The 20,042-nt window shown below is 52.2% G+C and overlaps 1 protein-coding gene across 2 annotated transcripts in view; it reads right to left on the bottom strand.

The window, feature by feature from the left end:
• Positions 1–1,132: 1,132 nt before the first annotated feature.
• Positions 1,133–20,042, bottom strand: part of CERS4 (ceramide synthase 4) — a 50,319-nt gene continuing 31,409 nt past the window's right edge. For both annotated transcript variants that reach the window (XM_035284175.3, XM_035284177.3), the window contains exons 2-11: positions 15,258–15,463; positions 12,507–12,624; positions 9,928–10,046; positions 9,780–9,837; positions 9,249–9,299; positions 8,827–8,919; positions 8,477–8,605; positions 7,528–7,634; positions 3,857–4,013; positions 1,133–3,765 (exon numbers count right to left, since the gene is read on the bottom strand). In XM_035284175.3, coding sequence (XP_035140066.1) covers positions 3,583–3,765; positions 3,857–4,013; positions 7,528–7,634; positions 8,477–8,605; positions 8,827–8,919; positions 9,249–9,299; positions 9,780–9,837; positions 9,928–10,046; positions 12,507–12,624; positions 15,258–15,430 — 1,188 coding nt within the window. In that variant the 5' untranslated portion in view covers positions 15,431–15,463 and the 3' untranslated portion in view covers positions 1,133–3,582. The remainder of the gene's footprint in view (positions 3,766–3,856; positions 4,014–7,527; positions 7,635–8,476; positions 8,606–8,826; positions 8,920–9,248; positions 9,300–9,779; positions 9,838–9,927; positions 10,047–12,506; positions 12,625–15,257; positions 15,464–20,042) is intronic.

Here is a 20,042-nt window from a genome sequence, read left to right as displayed (position 1 = left end):
CATAGTTGATTTATACAAGTCCCTTTCTCATGCATTTATTAAGATGAAATTTGCATAGCACATTAACCATTTTAAAGTGAACAATTCAGTGGCATTTAGTACATTTGCAATGTTGTACACCTACAACGTTAGCTCCAAAACATTCTCCTAACTACAAAATAAAACTCTGTACCTATGAGACAGTTTCTCCCCATGCCTTCAGCCCGCAGCCCCCTGCAACTATACATATGCATTTTATTTTTATACGTTTACCTCTTCTGGATATTTCATATAGGTGGAATCATAAAATGTGTGACCTTTTATGTCTGACTTCTTACACTGAGCATAATGGTTTCAGGGTTCCTTCACATGTAGCATAAGTCAGTGCTGCATTCCTTTTCATGGCTGAGTAGTATTCCATTGTATAGATTGACTGCAATTTGTTTATTCACCCACTGGACATTTGGGATGTTTCTACCTTTTTCTTCCAGATAGGGTCTCGCTCTGTGGCCCAAGCTGGCATACAGTGGCATGATATAGCTCACAGCAGTCTTGTACTCTTGGGCTCAGGCAAACTTCCCTCTCAGCTTCCTGAGTAGTTGGGACTATATACATATGCCACCACACTCTGCTTATTTTTCCATTTTTTAAATTATAATTTTTTTTTGTGGAGACAGAGTTTCACGTTGGCCAGGCTGGTTTCAAATTCTTGATCTCAGGTGATCCACCCGCCTCGGCCTCCCAAAGTGCTGGGATTACAGACGTGAGCCACTGCTCCTAGACATTTTAGCATATTTTATATAATATTCTCTATTAGAACCTTACTCTGGCCATTATTATTATTATTTTTAGATGGAGTCTCACTCTGTCACCAGGCTGGAGTGCAGTGGCGCAATCTTGGCTCACTGCAATCTCTGCTTCCCAGGCTCAAGTGATTTTCCTGCCTCAGCCTCTCGAGTAGGTGGGACTACAGGTGCACACCACTATACCCAGCTAGGAGATATATATATATATATATAATTTTTTTTTTTTTAGTAGAGTTAGGGTTTCACCATGTTGGCCAGGATGGTCTCAATCTGTTGACTTTGTGATCTGCCCGCCTTGGCCTCCCAAAGTGCTGGGATTACAGGTGTGAGCCACCATGCCCAGCTGATTTTTCTGTTTTTTTGTAGAGGAAGTGTCTCACCATGTTGCCTAGATGGTCTTGAACTCCTAGATTCAAGCAATCCTCCTGCTTCAACCTCCCAAAGTGTTGGGATTACAGGAGTGAACCATCATGACCGGCTGTTTCTACCTTTATTGTGACTAGTGCTGCGCTGAACATTCATGTCTAAGTATCTGAGTACCTGCTTCCAGTTCTTTTGGGTCTAATCCTAGGAGTGGAATTGCTGGATCATAGTGTAATTCTGTTTAACTTCTTGAGGAACCACCAAATGATTTTCCTCAGTGATTAACTATTTTACATTTCCACCAGCAGTGAACAGAGTTGTTTCCATTTTTCCACATCCTTGCCGACACTTCGTTCATTATACCCACTCTTGCGGATGTAAAGGGGTTTCTCATTGTGGTTTTGATTTGCATTTTCCTAATGACTAATGATGTTGAATATTTTTTCATGTGCTTTTTATTTCTGAGAATTTTTTTTAAGATGGAGCACAATTTCAGCTCACTGCAACTCTGCCTTCTGGATTCAAGATTCTCCTACCTCAGCCTCCCAAATAGCTGGGGTTACAGGCGCCCACCACCATGCCCAGCTAATTTTTGTATTTTTAGTAGAGATGGGGTTTTTCCATGTTGATCAGGCTGGTCTTGAACTCCTGACCTCAGGTGATCCACCTGCCTCGGCCTCCCAAAGAGCTGGGATTACAGGCCTGAGCCACAACGCCTGGCCAGTAAATTTCTATTCAAATCCTTTGCCCATTTTTTTTTTCTTTCTTGTGGAGACAGGAGTCTTGTTCTATTTCCTAGGCTGGTCTTGAATTCCCAGACTCAAGCAATGCTCTTGCCTAAATCCCCGAAGTGCTGGGACTACAGGGGTGAGCGACCACACCTGGTTTCTTTACACGTTTACTTTTTGAGACCGAGTCTGGCTCTGTTGCCAAGTCTGGAGTGCAGTGGCATGATCTCGGGTCAGTGCAACCTCTGCCTCCTGGGTTCAAGCAATTCTCCCACCTCAGCCTCCTGCGTAGCTGAGATTAGAGGTGCCTGCCACCGTGCCTGGGTAATTTTTAGTAGAGACAGGGTTTTGCCAGGCTGGTCTTGAACTTCTGACCTCAGGTGGTCCGCTAGCCTCAGCCTCCCAAAGTGCTGGGATCACAGATGTGAGCCATTGCACCCAGCCTGTGTTTATTTTATTATAGGTCTACTAGCTAGGCATTCATGCCTATGCAACGTTATTTCATTTGGGTTGCTTTTGAGCTTTATAAAAGGTAAACAATTGTACACAATGCTGAATGGTTTTTCCAGTGTTGGTAGCAATTTATACTCCCCTCAGTAATGTATGTGAGATCAGACCCCCCCCCATTCTCTCCAATTCTGTTGTCCAACTTCCTTTTTATTTTTGAGACAGAGTCTCACTGTGGACCAGGCTGGAGTGCAGTTGTGTGACCTCAGCTTGCTGCAACCTCCACTTCCCAGGTTCAACCGATTCTCCTGCAGCAGCCTCCCAAGTAACTGGGATTACAGGTATGCATCGCCATGCCCAGCTAATTTTTGTATTTTTAGTAGAGATGGGGTTTTACTATGTTGCTCAGGCTCAGACTGGTCTTGGAACTCCTGACCTCAAGTGATGTGCCTGCCTCAGCCTCCCAAAGTGCTGGAATTCCAGGTGTGAGCCACCACACCTGGCCTCCGTTTCTTTATTTTGGGAGCTTAAGAGATGGTGACTTTCTCCAGGCTAACCCTTGGGAAGCCCGTGGGATTTTATCCCCAGTCCTTCCATTGTCCCAAGGGAGATGCCAGGGATGAGCCTAAGCATCTCTTCTGCTTGGTCCATGACCTCTGTGTGACCTTGCGCAAAGGACTGGACCTTTCAGAGCTAGTTTGTAAGGGGGTCTTTGAAAGGCTGACCAAGGGCACCCTAAGGGTGCAGGGAGAGGCTTATTCGAGGCCCTGGCTGGGGAGTCAGGGGCTCATCTGGGAACAGCAAGGGGGTGGGTCTCCGGGCTCTGCTGCTGTCTGGGGCCCCTGGGGGGCCCTTACATCAATGGGATATGTAAGTAGAGGTCTGGTTCCCTCAGGGGTCTCTGAGGATGAAGAAGGAGCCTTTGATGGGGACCCAAGTTCTCAGGCAGAAAATATGGCTCCGTTTATGTTTTATTGGACCCTTTTCAGCCTGGGGCTCCCCCTGCAGGCTGTAGCCCGGAGGTGTCTGTGGCCAGCTGAGACATCCAGCTGCTGCCTCTCAGCTCTGTCCAGTTGCCCAGTGGGAAGGAGGGTGGGTGGGCCGAAGGAAGGGGCAGGAGACAGATCATCAGCCCTCCCTGCCCACCCTGGGTGGGGCCCTCCCTGTCTCCGGAAAGGTGGCCCCAGGACTGCCAGTCCCATCACCCCAGAAATATCCAAGGCGCTGGGGGCAGCCCCTCATGGCCAACCCCCACTTGGCTATGTGGCCGTTGTGTGACTGTTGTTCAGACGCCTGGCCACTCGGCTGCGAGGGCCGTCAGCAAGAACTGCCTTGGGCCCACGAGCCGCCCCGTTCTTTAGCTGGAGAGGTTCCCGGGTTGCTGCCGCCTCCTCCTCACTGGAGTCCGATTCTTCCACGTCACTACGAATGTCCTTCTCCATCTGGGGAAGAGAGAGAGGGATGCAGGTTGGAGCAAGGAGAAAGGAGGAGCTTGGGGCTGGGGCTGGGGACCGTGGGGAGGTCCAGCCATACCTGGCCCTTCTTCATGAAGCTATAGAGCATGCGCAGGATGAGGCAAGCCCAGAACACATGTAGCAGCTGCAGCAACATCAGAAGCATGTTCAGGAAGTAGTAGCCGAAGAAGGGGCCGCTGTTGCTGACGGAATCATAGTATGTTGTGTAGAGGATCCTATGGCAGGAGGGAGAGGAGGACGCCGGGGCATCAGCTGCTGTAGACCCCAGTCCCAGGAATCTCTAACTGGCATGGCCTTCCCTGCTCCATAACCTTCTATAGCGCCCTAGTGCCCTCCACCCTGTGATTCCTATGCTCTTAAGCTGGGCACTCAAGGGCCTCTCACTGGCTTGCACTAAATGCGCAGAACACACTCAAGCTCCCTGACGGGCCCTTAATGACCACGAACCCCAACCCAAGAGGGTGCTTATGATCCCAGCTGCTTTACTGGGTGGCACTTTGACCCCTTTTCTCTTCTCAGACCCCTATCACCTCCCTCTCATTAGCAGGTGACTGCCTTCTCATCTCTCAGGAAGGCAGGCAGTGGGGCCTCATCTCCCAGGAAGACTGAGAGGGAGCAGGGCTCCATCTCCCAGAGTTTAAGAGGGGTGGGGCTCGATACGAGAAGCTAGGGAGGGGCGGGGCTTCATCTACAGGAAGACAGACAGGGTGGGGCCTCATCAGCCAGGGAGCCAGACAGGGGTGGGGCTTCATCTCCCTGGTAGTCTGGAAAGGGCGGGGCTTCATTTTTCACTGTGCAACCCGTCAGTTGGAAATAACGTTCCCAAGTGCCCTGCTCCTCCCCTCAAATTCCACCTTTTTGCTTGTTGCCTGGGACACTGTCCTGGAGCCAGCTCCCACCGCACCCTCTCTTCTGAAACTCAGTGCAAAGACAGAGCTTTGCACATCTTTGCACTGTCCCCGAGTCTGGAGTGCAGTGGCAGAGCTTTGCACATCTTTGCACTGTCCCCGAGGCTGGAGTGCAGTGGCATGATCTTGGCTCACTGCAACCTCAGCTTCCTGGGTTCCAGCGATTCTCCTGCCTCAGCCTCCCAAGTAGCTGGGATTATAGGCACCCACCACCATACCTGGCTAATTTTGGTATTTTTAGTAGAGAGATGGTTTTGCCATTTGGCCAGGCTGGTCTCGAACTCTTGACCTCAAATGATCTGTCTGCCTCGGCCTCCCAAAGTGCTGGGATTACAGGCATGAGTCACCGGCCTTCCTGTTGGTTCTTAATCATCAATGCCAACCCCACTGTTATTTCACACAAGAAAAAGCCAAAACCAAAAAGCTCTCTATTGACTCTACTCTGCCCCTCTGGCTACCTACCAACTTCTTTTCCCTATAGGCTTATTTATTGGAACTCGTTGAAAGTACTGGCTGCAGCTGCCGTGTTTCTCCTACCCCAAAATCAACTGTAGGGTTACCAGTGACCTCTCCTTCCTCACTACACAGTGCTGAGTCCCAGCCCCAACCTTCACCAACCAGTACAGCAGGTGCCCAGTAGTCCACTCTCCTCCCTGGGCCCCTTCCCTCTCTGGTTCCCCCGACCTCACTATCTCCCCATCTCACAGCCACTTCTGCCTAATCTCAGGCTCTGACTCCAAGACAGGTGGGAGCCATGGAGGGTTGTAGGCAGAGGAAGGATGCAATCTGACTCATATGCTCCATAAGCCCTGTTCTTGCTCTCTCGATATGCAAACATCAGGGAGCCCCAGGAGTGAGCCTCTCTGTCCAAATCTGGTCCCTAGGTGACCCCATCCAGGCTGGTAGCTGCAAATACCAGCCATGGACTGGCAAATCCTACATTACCTCTTTCCTCAGAAGCCCAGAATGGCATGCCCAGTGCCTTCTCCATGTCTCCTCTAAGGCTACAGACCCCCTCAAACCCAGCCGGGCAAACTCCTGATGCCTCCAGCAGTTCCTTCTGTGCTTGTTCTCATCTGACCCCAGAGACATCCCCTTGGGTCTGGTGTCTCTCGCCTACCCTGGGTTCCCTCGCTCCTGCCCACACTTCCCATTATGTTTCCCTGCAGCTGCTGGAGGGCACCCAGAACATCTGGGTCAGATCGAATCCCTCCTCTGCTTATAACCTCCATAGCTCACATCTCCCTCGAGGTCAAAGCCAAAGTCCCCCTACATTAAGGCCCTGGACAGCCACCCCCATCTCCTCCCTGCCCTCCCCCTCACCCACTGTGCTCCAGCCACAAAGGCCTCCTCGCTGTTCCTCTAACATGCCAGGCACCGTCTCGCCTCAGGGCCTTTGCCCATGCGTGTTTTCTCTTCCTGGCACCTTCTTTTCCTCTGATCAGCACGGTTCTCTCCTTGGCCCCCTCCCATCTGCCTGTACGAATGCTGTGGACGAGGCATTCCCTACCCCTGTACTTTCCAACTACCCACCCCGCCCATAATTCCTGTTCCCTTCCCAACTTCATTAAAATTAAATTAATTTATTTAGAGACGGAGTCTTGCTCTGTCACCCAGGCTGGAGTGCAATGGCATGATCTTGATTCACTGCAACCTTTGACTCCTGGGTTCAAGCAATTCTCCTGCCTCAGCCTCCCGAGTAGCTGGGACTACCGGCATGTACCACAATGCCCAGCTAATTATTGTACTTTTAGTAGAGACGGGGTTTCTCTATGTTGGCCAGGCTGCTCTCAAACTCCTGACTTCAGGTGACCTGCCCTCCTTGGCCTCCTACAGTGCTGGGATTACAGGTGTGAGCCACCACACCCAGCCAATTTTATTTTATTTTTAAGATAAAGTTTCCTCTGTCACCCAGGTTGGAGTGCAGGGTTGCCAGCACACCAAAGTCTGCCCAGTAAATATTTGTGGGACCTCTTGGATGTGCTGGGAACACAGCAGAGGCCACAGTGCAAAGATCCCTGCCCTCGTGAGGAGACACTGCAGGGGTGGGAGCCACCACACCTGGCATGTGTGTGTGTGTGTATAGCTGTATATATTTATGATAGAGTCTCACTCTGTCACCCAGGCTGAAGGGCAGTGATACAATCCAGGCTCACTGCAACCTCCACTTCCTGGGTTCAAGTGATTCTCCTGCCTCAGCCTCCCGAGTAACTGGGATTACAGGCATGTACCATCCTGTCTAGCTAATTTTTGTATTTTTGGTGGAGATGGGGTTTCATCATGTGGCCAGGCTGGTCTTGAATTCCTAACCTCAAGTGATCTGCCTGCCTTGGCCTCCCAAAGTGCTGGGTTATAGGCGTTAGCCACCATGCCTGGCCCCTGACTTAATTTGCTTGTTAGTATGGTCACTCCTTCGCGTGTTGTCTATTTCACCTGGCTGCCTCATTTACCATCTGCTCCCCAACCCCCCACCACCCACTCCCTGCTGCAATGTCTGCTGACGAGGGCAGGGATCTTTACACTGTGGCCTCTGCTGTGTTCCCAGCACATTCAAGAGGCCCCTCAAATATTTACGGGTCAGACTTTGGTGCGCTGGCAACCCTGACCTCTCCTTCTACTCCGTGGTCCAGGAATGCTGAGTAATGGTAAGTATAAATCTCAGTTTGTCTCACCTCTGGGCCTTTGCATATGCTGTGCCCTCCTCCTGGAGTCTCCCAGCCAATATCCCCAGCTCCCCGGGGCAGGGCACCAAGGGTGAGGCAGTCTTGGAATCTCAGACATGCCCTCCCACCTCCCTGACCCCCATGGAGGGTTGACTCACTGGGTGGGGAAGAGCACCAGGCGGGTGTAGAAGAAGACCAAGGAGAAGATGAGGAAGAGAGCATCGCACACTCGCCGATACTGCGTGTAGTTGACCATCTTACAGGCCTGAGGAGGACAGCAGAGAGAAATGCGCTCAGGATCAGGGGCCAGGCAAGGAGGGGCCTGGTCTCAAGGAGAAGGTGCCATGAGGAAGGACCAGGTGAGTTGGGGTGGGACCTGACTTTCCAGGAACTACCTAGAAAGGTAAAGAGTGTGAATATAGGGTGGGTACAGTGGCTCACGCCTGCAATCCCAGCACTTTGGGAGGCCAAGGCAGGCAGATCACCTGAGGTCAGGAGTTCAAGACCATCCTGGCCAATGTGGTGAAACCCTGTCTCTACTAAAAATACAAAAATTAGCTGGGCATCGTGGCAGGTGCCTGTAATCCCAGCTGCTTGGGAAGCTGAGGCAGGAGAATCGCTTGAATCTAGGAGGTGGAGGTTGCAGTGAGCCGAGATTGCACCATTGCACTCCAGCCTGGGTGACAAGAGTGAAACTCCATCTCAAAAAAAGAAAGTGTGAATACATGTGTGTCTGCACATGTGTGTAGCTTTGTCCTCCAAGGAGGAAGGCTGAAAGGGGCAGGGCTTTATCTCCCCAGAAGATGGAGGGAGCCGGGCATCATCACCAAAGCAAGATGAGAGGGGTGGGACCTCTGCCCAAGGAAGCCGGGAGGGGTGTGGCTTAATCATCCAGGAAGACAGAGGGGGTGGGGCCTCACTGCCCAAGGAGGCAAGAAAGGGCAGGGCCTCAGCCAGCAAGACAGGGGGGCGAGGCCTTATCTCCCAAGGAGGCTGGGAGTGGCGGGGCTTCGCTTCATCTCCCTGCAAGGTTGGGAGGAATGGGAGGGGCACCTGGGAGGGGCTGGGTACAGCAACTGGGAGGGGTCAGGCAGGGGCCAGGCCCACCTCCAGCAGGTAGTCGGAGGAATCGTGTAACAGCAGCACTAGAGAGCCAATGCGCACCAGGTTGGCGCTGTAGGAGGTGGTCATCAGGATGACTGCCACGAAGTGATGCATCACCTGCTCTTTAAAATCCTGCGGGAGACGTTGGGTCATAGTGGGGACGAGGCTTGATGCTGGAGGGGGCCCCCCACCCCATGGGCCAAGGAGCAGGCCCTTTCAGAGTTGGTGTGGCCTCTGCCTCATGCAGGAGGCACCAGGAAGTTCTCAGGATCTGGTTGTGAGGCTGCCTCACCGCCCGGCACCCCAGCTCCCTGTCCATAGACTGGGGCTTCCAGAATCTTGTTTGGCCTCACCTTGCGCTTGACATCAAAGGGCAGCCTCATTAGCAGTGAGAGGTAGAAACCCATCTCGAAGAGGTACCACCAGTACATGGATGGCTTCAGGGTCTGTGGCAGGGCAGGGCAAGGTTAGCTGTGGGGAGCAAAGCCTCCCATCGGGCAGGGGCATGGCTCAAGACCCTCTCCACCCAAAACCAGGACACTTGAATCCCAATGAGTGAGCTTCCCATCCCTGGAGGTAATCAAGGGCAGTGGTTTGGTGGAAGCTCCTGCTTCGAGTTTCCTGGCCCCTCTCTATTCCACAGGGGAATCAGAGATAGAGTGGGACTCAGAGGAATGGTGGTTTAGTATCAGGGTTCGGATCTCATGATCATGGCTGCAGCAACTGTCATCATCACTCTGACCCGCCAAGCATTCACACACACTCTGCTACTCACCTGCTCTGGGTAATTGTCCCAGCACATTACTGGTGCCCACAGCCATGGCTCCTGCAGGGAAACGGGTGTCAGGCTGTGCGGAAGTGAGAATCCAGCCTCCCAGCCTGGGTCTGTGGCCTCTTTGGGATTCCTTCCATAATCTCATAGATGCTGTCTTTACCCAGCCCTGCTTTTTCCTGCCTCTCACTCATGAGTGGGGGTCTCATTCCAAGGAGGCCAGGAGAAGCCGGGCCTCATCAGCCAGGAAGACAGAGGGGGTGGGGGTGGTGGGTGGTGGTGGTGGTGGTGAAGTCTCATTGCCCAAGAAGGCTGAGAGGGGCAGGGCCTCATCAGATACCCAAACCTATAGTACATGGTAGATCCTCCCTAAGTACCTGTTGAGTGAACATTCACCACCACCCCCCCCCAAGCTCTCGCCGCGCTCTGGCTGCACCCCTCCACACACTCCCCTCCCACCAGAGCCAAGTCTGGGGCATAGAAGGTGTTTCTGGGGCAGGTGGGCGGGGCAGGTGAGCAGTCAGGTATACTCACGTGATATAGGATGGAGAGGCCGCCCACAAAGGAGGACAGGTAGAAGAGAAACCTCCAGCTGCGGACAGGGAGGAAGCTGTGAGAACAGCAGACACCCCCCTGCTGCCCTGCACCCTAAAAGCCCCAGCCAGACCCATCCTGGGCTTACCTTGCCTCACAGAACTTCTTGGTCAACTGGGGTCGATCCTGGTTCCGGCGTCTCCGGAACCATCGTTGAGTCTGCTGCAGTGTGAGGCCACACTGGGCAGCCAGGAGGGACAGCTGGGGCTGGGGAGTGGGTGATGGGGACAAGGGTTACAGAGGCCCTATGGTGGCTTCCCCCCATGTCCTCACAGGACTTGGCTCTGTCCTCTCCTCCACTGAAGTCCCATGTCTTGCCTACAGGATGGCTGTGTCTATATGGAGAGGCAGTGTTGGGGGTCCCAGGGTGGGGTCCTGCAGAACACTTAGACCTTAAGAGAAGCAAATCCTGCCGGGTGCCATGGCTCACGCCTGTAATCCCAGCACTTTGGGAGGCCAAGGTGGGCAGATCACAAGGTCAGGAGTTCAAGACCAGCCTGGCCAACACAGTGAAACCCCATCTCTACTAAAACTACAAAAATTAGTCGGTTGTGGTAGCATGTGCCTGTAGTCCCAGCTACGCACGAAGCTGAGGCAGGAGAAGCACTTGAACCCGGGAGGTGGAGGTTGCAGTGAGCTGAGACCTCGCCATCGCACTCCAGTCTGGGTGAGAGTGAAACTCCATCTCAAAAAAATGAGAAGCAAATCCTGTTCACAGGGCAGGCAGGTCGCTGGTGGGATTGGGATTAAGAGAGACTGGCATGCAGCATACCCTGCCCCCACAGAGGCTTTCCTGCGCCCCTCCAGAACGGTCAGTTCTCACCTCTGTGGGTAACCCCCAATCTGGGCACCGAAGAAGCAGAGCGAAGCAGATTCCCGGCACAATTAGTGCCTGAAGAATATCTTAGTTTATAGTGTTATTAGTTATATCTTTTTATCCTTTATATATAATAACAGATTATAGAATTAGTGCCTGAAGAATATCTTACTACTCATTTATATATGTATAATTATCTTAGTTCATAGTGGGAGCAATGCCTAGAGCAGAAGACATGGTACAGAGCATGAATTAAGGGATAAACAGCTATACAACCTATGTAAGCATATCGTGCTTATAGTCGGAGGAATGTCTAGAGCAGACACGGTGCACAGCATGATTTAAGGGAAAAGCAGTTATACCAGGACAAGCATCTTTGGCCCAGGCGGCAGCATTCAGTATCATAAAGATACCTGCTGTAGGGCAGACATGGAACAAGGGCCTCTCCTCCTGATAAAGGAGTTGTAGTACCTTGCATCCAGTTCTTGTGGAAGGCTGCCCTCAGGGGGCAATCCCAAGAGCGTTCGAGGGCTTAAAACCCCTCCAGTATAGCTACTGTGCTGGCTCAGGGCATCCTCCTAGAGAAAGCATTGGAAGCTGCCAGCAGGGGGCTGTAGACCTTGTCAGCTCTGTTGCTGCTTAAAGCATCCTCCTAGAGAATCCCTTAGAAGTAGCCTGCCCCTGGATAAGAGAGATTGCACATTACACCCTCTTCACTGCCTACGGCCCACCTCCTAGCCTAGGTGACCTAATGGGGGTGGACCCCTTGCTTATCGCTCACATGAATGTCTTGACCCTATCACTGTCCTTAAAGATGACTTCACTTACTACCCTTCCCCACAACCTATATCTAATACAGATGCTTCTGGATGTTTGGGGCCTCGCCTGTCTCCACTTATAGGTGGCATGCCCCATGCCCCCGAGCCCAGCTGTGCTTTCTTTGTCCTTCTGTGTCTTGTCTCTTTATTTCTTGGATCCTGTGCCTCAGCACAGCAATAGGGGACACCCCACGATCCTGTAGGGCTGTGGCTCTACACACCTCCAACCTAGGCAGGCAGTTGAGACCTTGCCCCACCCACCAAGCCCTCCCTGCAGAGGGAAATTGACAAGAAAAGGGGGAGTTAAGTGGTTTTTAGCTCTGTGGAAGCTGGTCTGTCACCCCTGGGGTACATGGTCTTCACCATTTCCCACCCCACTCTGGACCCAGCCACGCTTCCACAGTGCAGAGCCTGTCCAGCAGGCAGCCACGCCAGAGATGGGAATGGAGGGAGGGTCACAGGGCTGCTTGTTATTCCATCCCCCATGAGCACAGTCAGACCTTCCATTCCTTCCCAAGATAGGCAACAAGCAACTACTTTCAGCCTCCTAGAATGTGTCCATTGGGTAACTGTACCCACTGAGGCCCAGGGAGAATGGGAGGGGCAGGGCTCCATTTTCCAGGGAGGCTGGAAAGGCGAGGCCCATTTCCCAAGGAGGCAGAAGGTATGGGGCCTATTTCCCAGGGAGGCTGGTAGTGGCCGGTAGGGGGGACGGCGCTCCATCTCCCAAGGAGACTGGGAGGGGCAGAGCTCTATCTCCCTGGTAGACTAAGAGGGACAAGGGCTCTCTCTCCCAGGGAGGCTGGAGGGGTGGGACCCATTTCCCAGGGAGGCTGGGAGGGGTGGGGCCTCCTTTCCCAGGGAGATTGGTGAGGCAGCCCAGGGAACTCGGGATGAACGGGAAAGTGGGGATGTTGTGGGGGTGCCTGAACCCACCTTGGCTTCCCCTATTCCAACAAATGGGCCACATACCACCTGCAGGCCCCACCTCCAGGACAGTAGTGCCAGTTGGAGAGCATGGGAAACTCTCACCTCTTTGGGCCTGTGGCCTTCTGTGAGGAAGTGTTTCTCTAGTCTGGCGTTGGGCTTCACCTGCCTCCTGGTATGATCCTGCACACCTAGCCACCGGCTCAGGGGCAGGCCAACGAATCTGGGTACAAGAGAGAGCCCATCAGTCTAGGTGAAGAGACAGGATTTCCTGTGTGTGGGGGGCAAACATGCTATCGGTGGGGAAACCAAGTCTTGGAGGGGCAAAGTTACAGGCTCAGAGAGCACAGCTGGCACATGGCAGAGAGTGTGATGAGAAGGATCTTCCTTCTCATAGGTTTGGAGGCCTGAGTCAGAAAGGCTCATGGGGCAGGACTCAATTTTCCACTTCTGGCCTCACCCCCTGGGGCCCTGGAGGGGTAGTGGGGCTGCTGCAATAGACCGAACGTAAGAAGGCAGCTGACCCACTCCTGTACTCCCAGCACTTTGGGAGGCCAAGATGGGTGGATCACCTGAGGTCAGAAGTTCAAGACCAGCCTGACCAATATGGTGAAACCTATCTCTACTAAAAATGCAAAATCGGGCCAGGCTCAGTGACTCACGCCTGCAATCTCAGCACTTTGGGAGGCCAGGTGGGCGGATCACCTGACCAATATGATGTAACCCCGTCTCCCCTAAAAATACAGAATCATCAGGGCATGGTGGCACATGCCTGTAATCCCAGCTACTCTGGAGGCTGAGGCAGGAGAATCGCTTGAACCTGGGAGGCGGAGGTTGCCTTGAGCCAAGATGGTGCCATTGCACTCCAGCCTGGGCAACAAGAGCAAAACTCCATCTCAAAAAAAAAAAAAAAAAAAAACAAAATCATCAGGGCATGGTGGTGGGAGCCTATATTCCCAGCTACTCAGGAGGCTGAGGCAGGAGAATTGCTTGAACCTGGAGGCAGAGGTTACAGTGAGCCTTATATCAGTGCACTTCAGCCTGGGTGACAGAGTGAGACTCTGTCTCAAAAAAAAAAAAAAAGGCAGCGGGATCTGTCTGCAGGGTGTGGGTGTGCAGACCAACTCGTGGTACCTAGGTACCTTTGCCCAATCCCAAACCAGGGATAAGAGTCTCCTTACCGCCGGTCTCACTGTGGCTTGGGCCCTGGTCTGAGTCCCCCTGCCAGTCTAGGGGCTCCCAGGGTCAGGGACAGGGGCAGATCTGGTCTCTCTCCAAGTCCCTCCTCCCAGCATCCCCCATTCCAGGGTAGGGACTTGGAGATTAGGGACCCTGGTCAATCACCACATTGCCAACAAGAGGGTGCCCCAACATCACAGATGGAAACCAAATTTAATATCCACCATCTATCCCAACATCATCCCTCATTTGGGGAAACTGAGGCCCAGAGGAGCCTAGCAAGGAACTGACTGCAGACTAGTCATGATGCGGAGACATTTAAGGAGCGGTTATTATCTGCTAAGCATAAGGCCAGGTCCATGTTATGCACTGGCTCACTTAACCCTAACTGTCCCACCGTCCTAATGGATAAACTGAGGCTCACAGGGTTAGAGACATGCCCGAGGTGACACTGGGAGTAGGCAGAAGACCTAAAATTTGAAGTTAGGATTCTTGTTTTTGTATTAAGAGGCAGGGTCTCCTTTGGGAGGTAGAGTGTGGGAGGATTGCTTGAGCTCAGGGTTCAAGACCAGCCTGGGAAACATGCTAAGACCTTGTCTCTACTAAAAATACAAAAATTAGCCGGGGTGGTGGCACACACCTGTAATGCCAGCTACTTGGGAGGCTGAGGTAGGCGAACTTCTTGAACCTGGGAGGCAGCGATTGCAGTGAACCAAGATCACGCTATTGCAGTCAAAATTAGCCAGGTGTGGTGGCGCATGCCTGTAGTCTCAACTCCTGGGCTCAAGCGATCCTCCTGCCTCAGCCCCTGCCCACCAAGTAGCTAGGACTACAGGCACGAGCCACCACTCTCAGTTAATTTTTGTATTTTTAAAATAGAGACAAGGTTTCACCATATTGCCCAGTCTGCTCTTGAACTCCTGGACTCAAGTAATCCACCCGCCTCGGCCTCCCAAGTTGCTGACGTTACAGGCATCAGCCACCATACCTGGCATGTTCTTTTTTTTTTTTTTTAAACAGGGACTAAAACCCCTGCGTTTGAAACTGGAAAACCCTCTGCCCACCCCACTGTCCTTCACAGAGTCCCTGGGATGTCTTTGGGATGGGATAACACCCCCAGCTCACATTTGTCTTTTTTTTCTTTTTCTTTTCTTTTTTTTTTTTTTTTTGATGGAGTCTCGCTCTGTTGCCCAGCTGGAGTGCAGTGACACAATCTTGGCTCACTGCAACTTCCATCTCCCAGGTTCAGGTGATTCTCCTGCCTCAGCCTCCTGAGTAGCTGGAATTACAGGTGTGCCCCTAGATAATTTTTGTATTTTTAGGAGAGACAACATTTCACCATGTTGGCTAGGCTGGTCTTGAACTCCTGACCTCAAGTGATCCACCCACATCAGCCTCCCAAAGTGCTGGGATTACAGATGTGAGTGACTGTGCCCAACCTCCCATCCCTGTTTTAGGAAGATTGCTGGTACACCCAGCCCCAATCTGTGGCCTGTGTTCCAGTAAACCCGAAATCAGAGGCCAGAAGTGTGGATGGAGGTGACTGGGGGTAGGGTGGAGCCAGGGAAAGCACTTTGGTGAAAAGCCAGCTTCTGCTGGGTGCATGCTGCAATGGCAAATTGCACGCGGGGGCAGGAGCATATGCTGGAGTGGCCGCGGGGGTGATGGGTCACTCACCTCTCAAAGATGAGGCGCATGGCCAGGAGGACCAGCGCCAGGGGCAGGGCTGCCAGCATGTCCTGGGGGTGAGGGTAGACACGGCCATCCTGGTCTTCCAGCTGTGTCCATGTGATGTTGGGCGGTAACCAGAACCTGTCCTGCCAAAACCACTCGTTGAAACTGGACAGCATTCTGTGGACACAGGTTCCAGCTAGCTGGGAGCTCTGCAAGCAGAATGGGTGGGGCAAGTGGGCCTCAGAGGTTGGAGCCTCAGAACTCCTACTTGGGCCCCTAACAGCACAGCTGACAACCAGGAGGCGGGACTGGAAGATGGAACTCCCCTTGCCTGGGACTTTGGAACTGTCCTCTGGCCCCAGAAGAGAGAGGCCTTAGCCACCACTCCATTCTCATCCCCCTGCCCCCAACTGCCTGGTCAGTGTTAGAGGCAGAGTTGAAGTGTGTGTCTTCAGGCAAATGACTTGACCTCTCTGAACCTCAAGTTCATCTGTGAAACAGAGACAGTAATACCCAGGCTTCTCAACCTAAAGTGCTTGGCCCACTGATCCTTAACAAGAGTGATAACAACACAGCCCAACACAATAGTTACTACTCTGCACTTAACTGATGCCAAGATGGTAGCCAGAAGGCAGGGGAGTGGCCGCGTGGGGTCAAGAACTTGAGTCTCGGCCAGGCACGGTGGCTCAAGCCTGTAATCCCAACACTTTGGGAGGCCAAGGCGGGTAGATCATGAGGTCAGGAGTTCAAGACCAGCCTGGCCAACATGGTGAGACCACATGTCTACTAAAAATACAAAAATTAGCCAGCAATGGCGGCAGGCGCCTTTAATCCCAGCTACTTGGGAGGCTGAGGCAGAGAATTGCTTGAACCTGGGAGGCGGAGAGTGCAGTGAGTCGGATGGTGCCATTGCACTCCAGCCTGGGCAAGAGAGCAAGACTCCATCTCAAAAAAGGGATCCAGAGCTCCTGGCCATCCTTTGGAAGGTGGACTCCCCTCTATGTGGGAATTTCAGGGGTCTTGCTCGTTATCGCAGAGCCCATGAAGCGGGTGGGTAAGAGAGCCTATCGCATGACTAAGCTTGCTGGATAACAGAGCGGAGTCAAAGTCGGGCAGCTCCAGCCAGCATGTCCCAGCCTGTTTGTGGAGCCCAAAGAGCTGCTCCCTTTCCTGAGATCTTAAGCCAAGAGTTTGGCCTACCACAGTGGTTCCCACTCAGAAAGTTTGTTCATTCACTCATTCCTCTGTCCACCTATCCCCCGTCTATCTACTCATCTATCCCTCTGTCTACCCATCCAAACATCTGTCTGCCTAGCCATTATCCATCCACCCATCATCCACCTATCCACCCATTCATCTACCATCCACCTATCCACCCACCCATTCATCCATCTACCTATCTTCCATCCATCATCCATCTATCTGCCCACCCATGTATCCATCTACCCATCATCCATCCACCTACCATTTATCCATCCATCCACCCACCCAAACATCTCTCCACCCACCCATCATCCATCCACCCATCCAAAAATCTGTCCATCTACCCATCATCCACCCATCCACACATCTGTCCATCCAGCCATCAACTATCCACCTACCCATTCATCCACCCACCCATCATCCACGCATCTGTTCACCCATCATTCACCCGTGTGTCCTTCCACCCACCCATCCTTCCACCCATCTATTCTTCCAGCTACGCTTCTATCCATTTTCCCATCTATCCTTGCACCCATCCGTCCGTCTGTCCATCTATCCATCCAGGCAGAGAGATGTTCTGCAATTGACCTGTACATGCCAGGTCAGGGCTGGGCCTTGGTGCCACAACAGGGGAAAAAGCCAACACATTCCTGCCCACCTCGTAGACCAATAGAGAGGGCAGGCAAGAAACAGGTAAACAGATTCACACATGAATGAGATACTGAAGTGTAACAGGGCCAGGGAGAAAACGGAGTGGCATGATTTTAAATGTGATCAAAGAGAGGCTCTCTAAGGAGTGCCATCTGAACTGGGACTTAAAGATGAGGAGGTCAGGCCAGGCACAGTGGTTCATACCTGTAATCCCAGTACTTTGGGAGGCCAAGGCAGGTGGATCACCTGAGATTAGGAGTTCAAGACCAGCCTGGCCAATATGATGAAACCCCTTCTCTACTAAAAATATAAAAATAATTAGTGGGGTGTGGTTGCATGCCCCTGTAACCCAAGCTACTTGGGAAGCTGAGGCAGGAGAATCACTTGAACCTGGGAGGCAGAGGTTTCAGTGAGTTGAGATTGTGCCACTACACTCCAGACTGGGAAACAGAGTGAGACTCTGTCTGAAAAACAAAACAAACAAAAAAAAGATGAGGTTGGGTCAGGCGCAGTGGCTCACACCTGTAATCCCAACACTTCAGGAGGCTGAGGCAGGTGGGTCGCTTGAGCCCAGGAGTTCAAAACTAGCTTGGGCAACATAGCAAGAACATGTCTCTAAAAAAAAATGTTAAAAGTAGTCAGGTGTGGTGGTATGGATCTGTAGTTCTAGCTACTCAGGAGGCTGAGGTGAGAGGACGGCTTGAGCCCAGGAGTTTGAGGCTGCATGGAGCTATGATCACACCACTGCACTCCAGCCTGGGGGACAGAGCAAGGCCCTATTTTTGGGAAAAACAAAAAAGACGAGACAGTTGTGGGGTGTGCACACAAGGAGGTGGGGCTGGGGGAGGGGCTTTCTAAATACACAGCAAGTACAAAGGCCCTGAGGCAGGACCATGCCTGATGTGTTGGAGGAACAGCAGAGGCTCCTGTGGCTGGTGTAGAGTGAGCAATGGGGAGAGAGGGAGGACGGGAGGCCAGGGAGGTGATGAGGAACAGCACAGGGCATGCAAGGTGCGGGGGCCACAGGGAAGAATCTGGATTATTCCTCCCAACATTTTGAGATGGAGTCTCTGTCACCCAGCCTAGAGTGCAGTGGCGTGATCTCAGCTCACTGCAACCTCTGCCATGTGGGTTCAAGCAATTCTCATGCCTCAGCCTCCTGAGTAGCTGGGATTACAGACGTGCGCCACTATGCCTGGCTAATTTTTTTGTATTTTTAGTAGAGACAGGGTTTCACTATGTTGGCCTGGCTGGTCTTGAACTCCTAACCTCAAGTGATCCACCCGCCTCAGTCTCCCAAAGTGCTGGGATTACAGGCGTGAGCCACTGTGCCTGGCCTTCCCCCAGCGTTTTGCAATAAACATTTCAAACCTACAGAAAAGTTGAAAGAGCTCGATGCGGTGGCTCACGCTTGTAATCCCAGCACTTTGGGAGACTGAGGTGGGGGGATCATAAGGTCAGGAGATTGAGACCATCCTGGCCAACATGGTGAAACCCCATCTCTACTAAAATACAAAAAAATGGCCAGGCATGGTAGTGCTTGCCTGTAATCCCAGCTACTCGGGAGGCTGAGGCAGAGGAATTGTTTGAACCTGGGAGGCGGAGGTTGCAGTGAGCTGAGATCACCCCACTGCACTCCAGCCTGGTGACGCCGCAGAACACCATCTCAAAAAAAAAAAGAGTTGAAAGATTTTTACAATGAATACCTGTATTCTCAATACCAGATTCTCCCCTTTGCATTCCATTCTATTTATTTAATCACCAGTCTGCCCCTGCATCTGCCTGTCCATCCCTCTATGCACCCATTGGTCTATCTAGTTATTCCTGACGCAACGTAGGCAGCAGACCTCAAGCCGTCTCGCCCCGAAACACGTCCGCACACAGATCATTAACTAGGATCAATATTTGCTTAAGGGGTTTTTCTTTCAAGGTAAAATTTACCCCAGTGAAATGCATGCTTTTTTTTTAGACAGGGTCTCGCTCTGTGGCCCAGGCTGGAGAGCAATGATCATGGCTGCCTGCAGCCTTGACCTCCTGGACTCAAATGGTCTTTTCATGTCAGCCCCCGAGTAGGCAGGACCAACATGCACACGCCACCATGACTGGCTAATTTTAACATTTTATGTGTGTAGAGAGAGGGTCTCCCTATGTTGCCCAGGCTGGTCTCAAACTCCTGGCTCAAGTGATCCTCCTGCCTTGGCTTCCCAAAGTGTTGGGATTACAGGTGTGAGCCACTGCACCTGGCCTGCACCTCTTCAGGGCACAGTCACTGAGTTTGGACAAAGCCATGTACCTGGCTAATCCAGTCTCCTACCACAAATATTCCCTCTAGAAACTTATCTCTTGCCTCTTCCCAATCAATCTCTGTCCCTGTTCTGTCATCCAAAGGTAACATCCATTCCATTCTTTTTTTTTTTTGACAGGGTGGAGTGCAGTGGTGCAATCATACCTCACTGCAGCCTCAACCTCCTGCGCTCAAGCGATCCTCCCACCTCAGCCTCCCAAATTGCTGTGATTACAGGTGTGAGCCACCTTGCCCTGCCCCCGGACCCCACATTTGTTTTGGTCATCATAGCTTGGTTTTGTCAGTTCTTCTTGACAACCTTGCAATGTTACAAAATAAAAATAGGCTGGAGCTGGCTCATCCCTGTAATCCCAGCACTTTGGGAGGCCAAGGTGGGTGGATTACTTGAGGTCAGGAGTTCAAAGCTAGGAGTTCAAAACCAGCCTGGCTAACATGGTGAAACCCTGTCTCTACTAAAAATACAAAAATCAGCGAGGCATGGTGGCAGGCACCTGTAATCCCAGGAGGCTGAGGCAGGAGAATCGCTTGAACCCGGGAGGCGGAGGCTGCAGTAAGCTATGATCATGCCATTGCACTCCAGCCTGAATGACAGAGTGAAACCTGTCTCCAAAAACAGAGTAAAGAAAAAA

This window comes from Callithrix jacchus, chromosome 22 (assembly GCF_049354715.1).
Source record: "Callithrix jacchus isolate 240 chromosome 22, calJac240_pri, whole genome shotgun sequence".
Classification (NCBI taxonomy): Eukaryota; Metazoa; Chordata; class Mammalia; order Primates; family Cebidae; genus Callithrix; species Callithrix jacchus.
The sequence above is the reverse complement of the archived record's forward strand: the minus strand, read 5'-3'. Positions and strand labels throughout refer to the sequence as shown.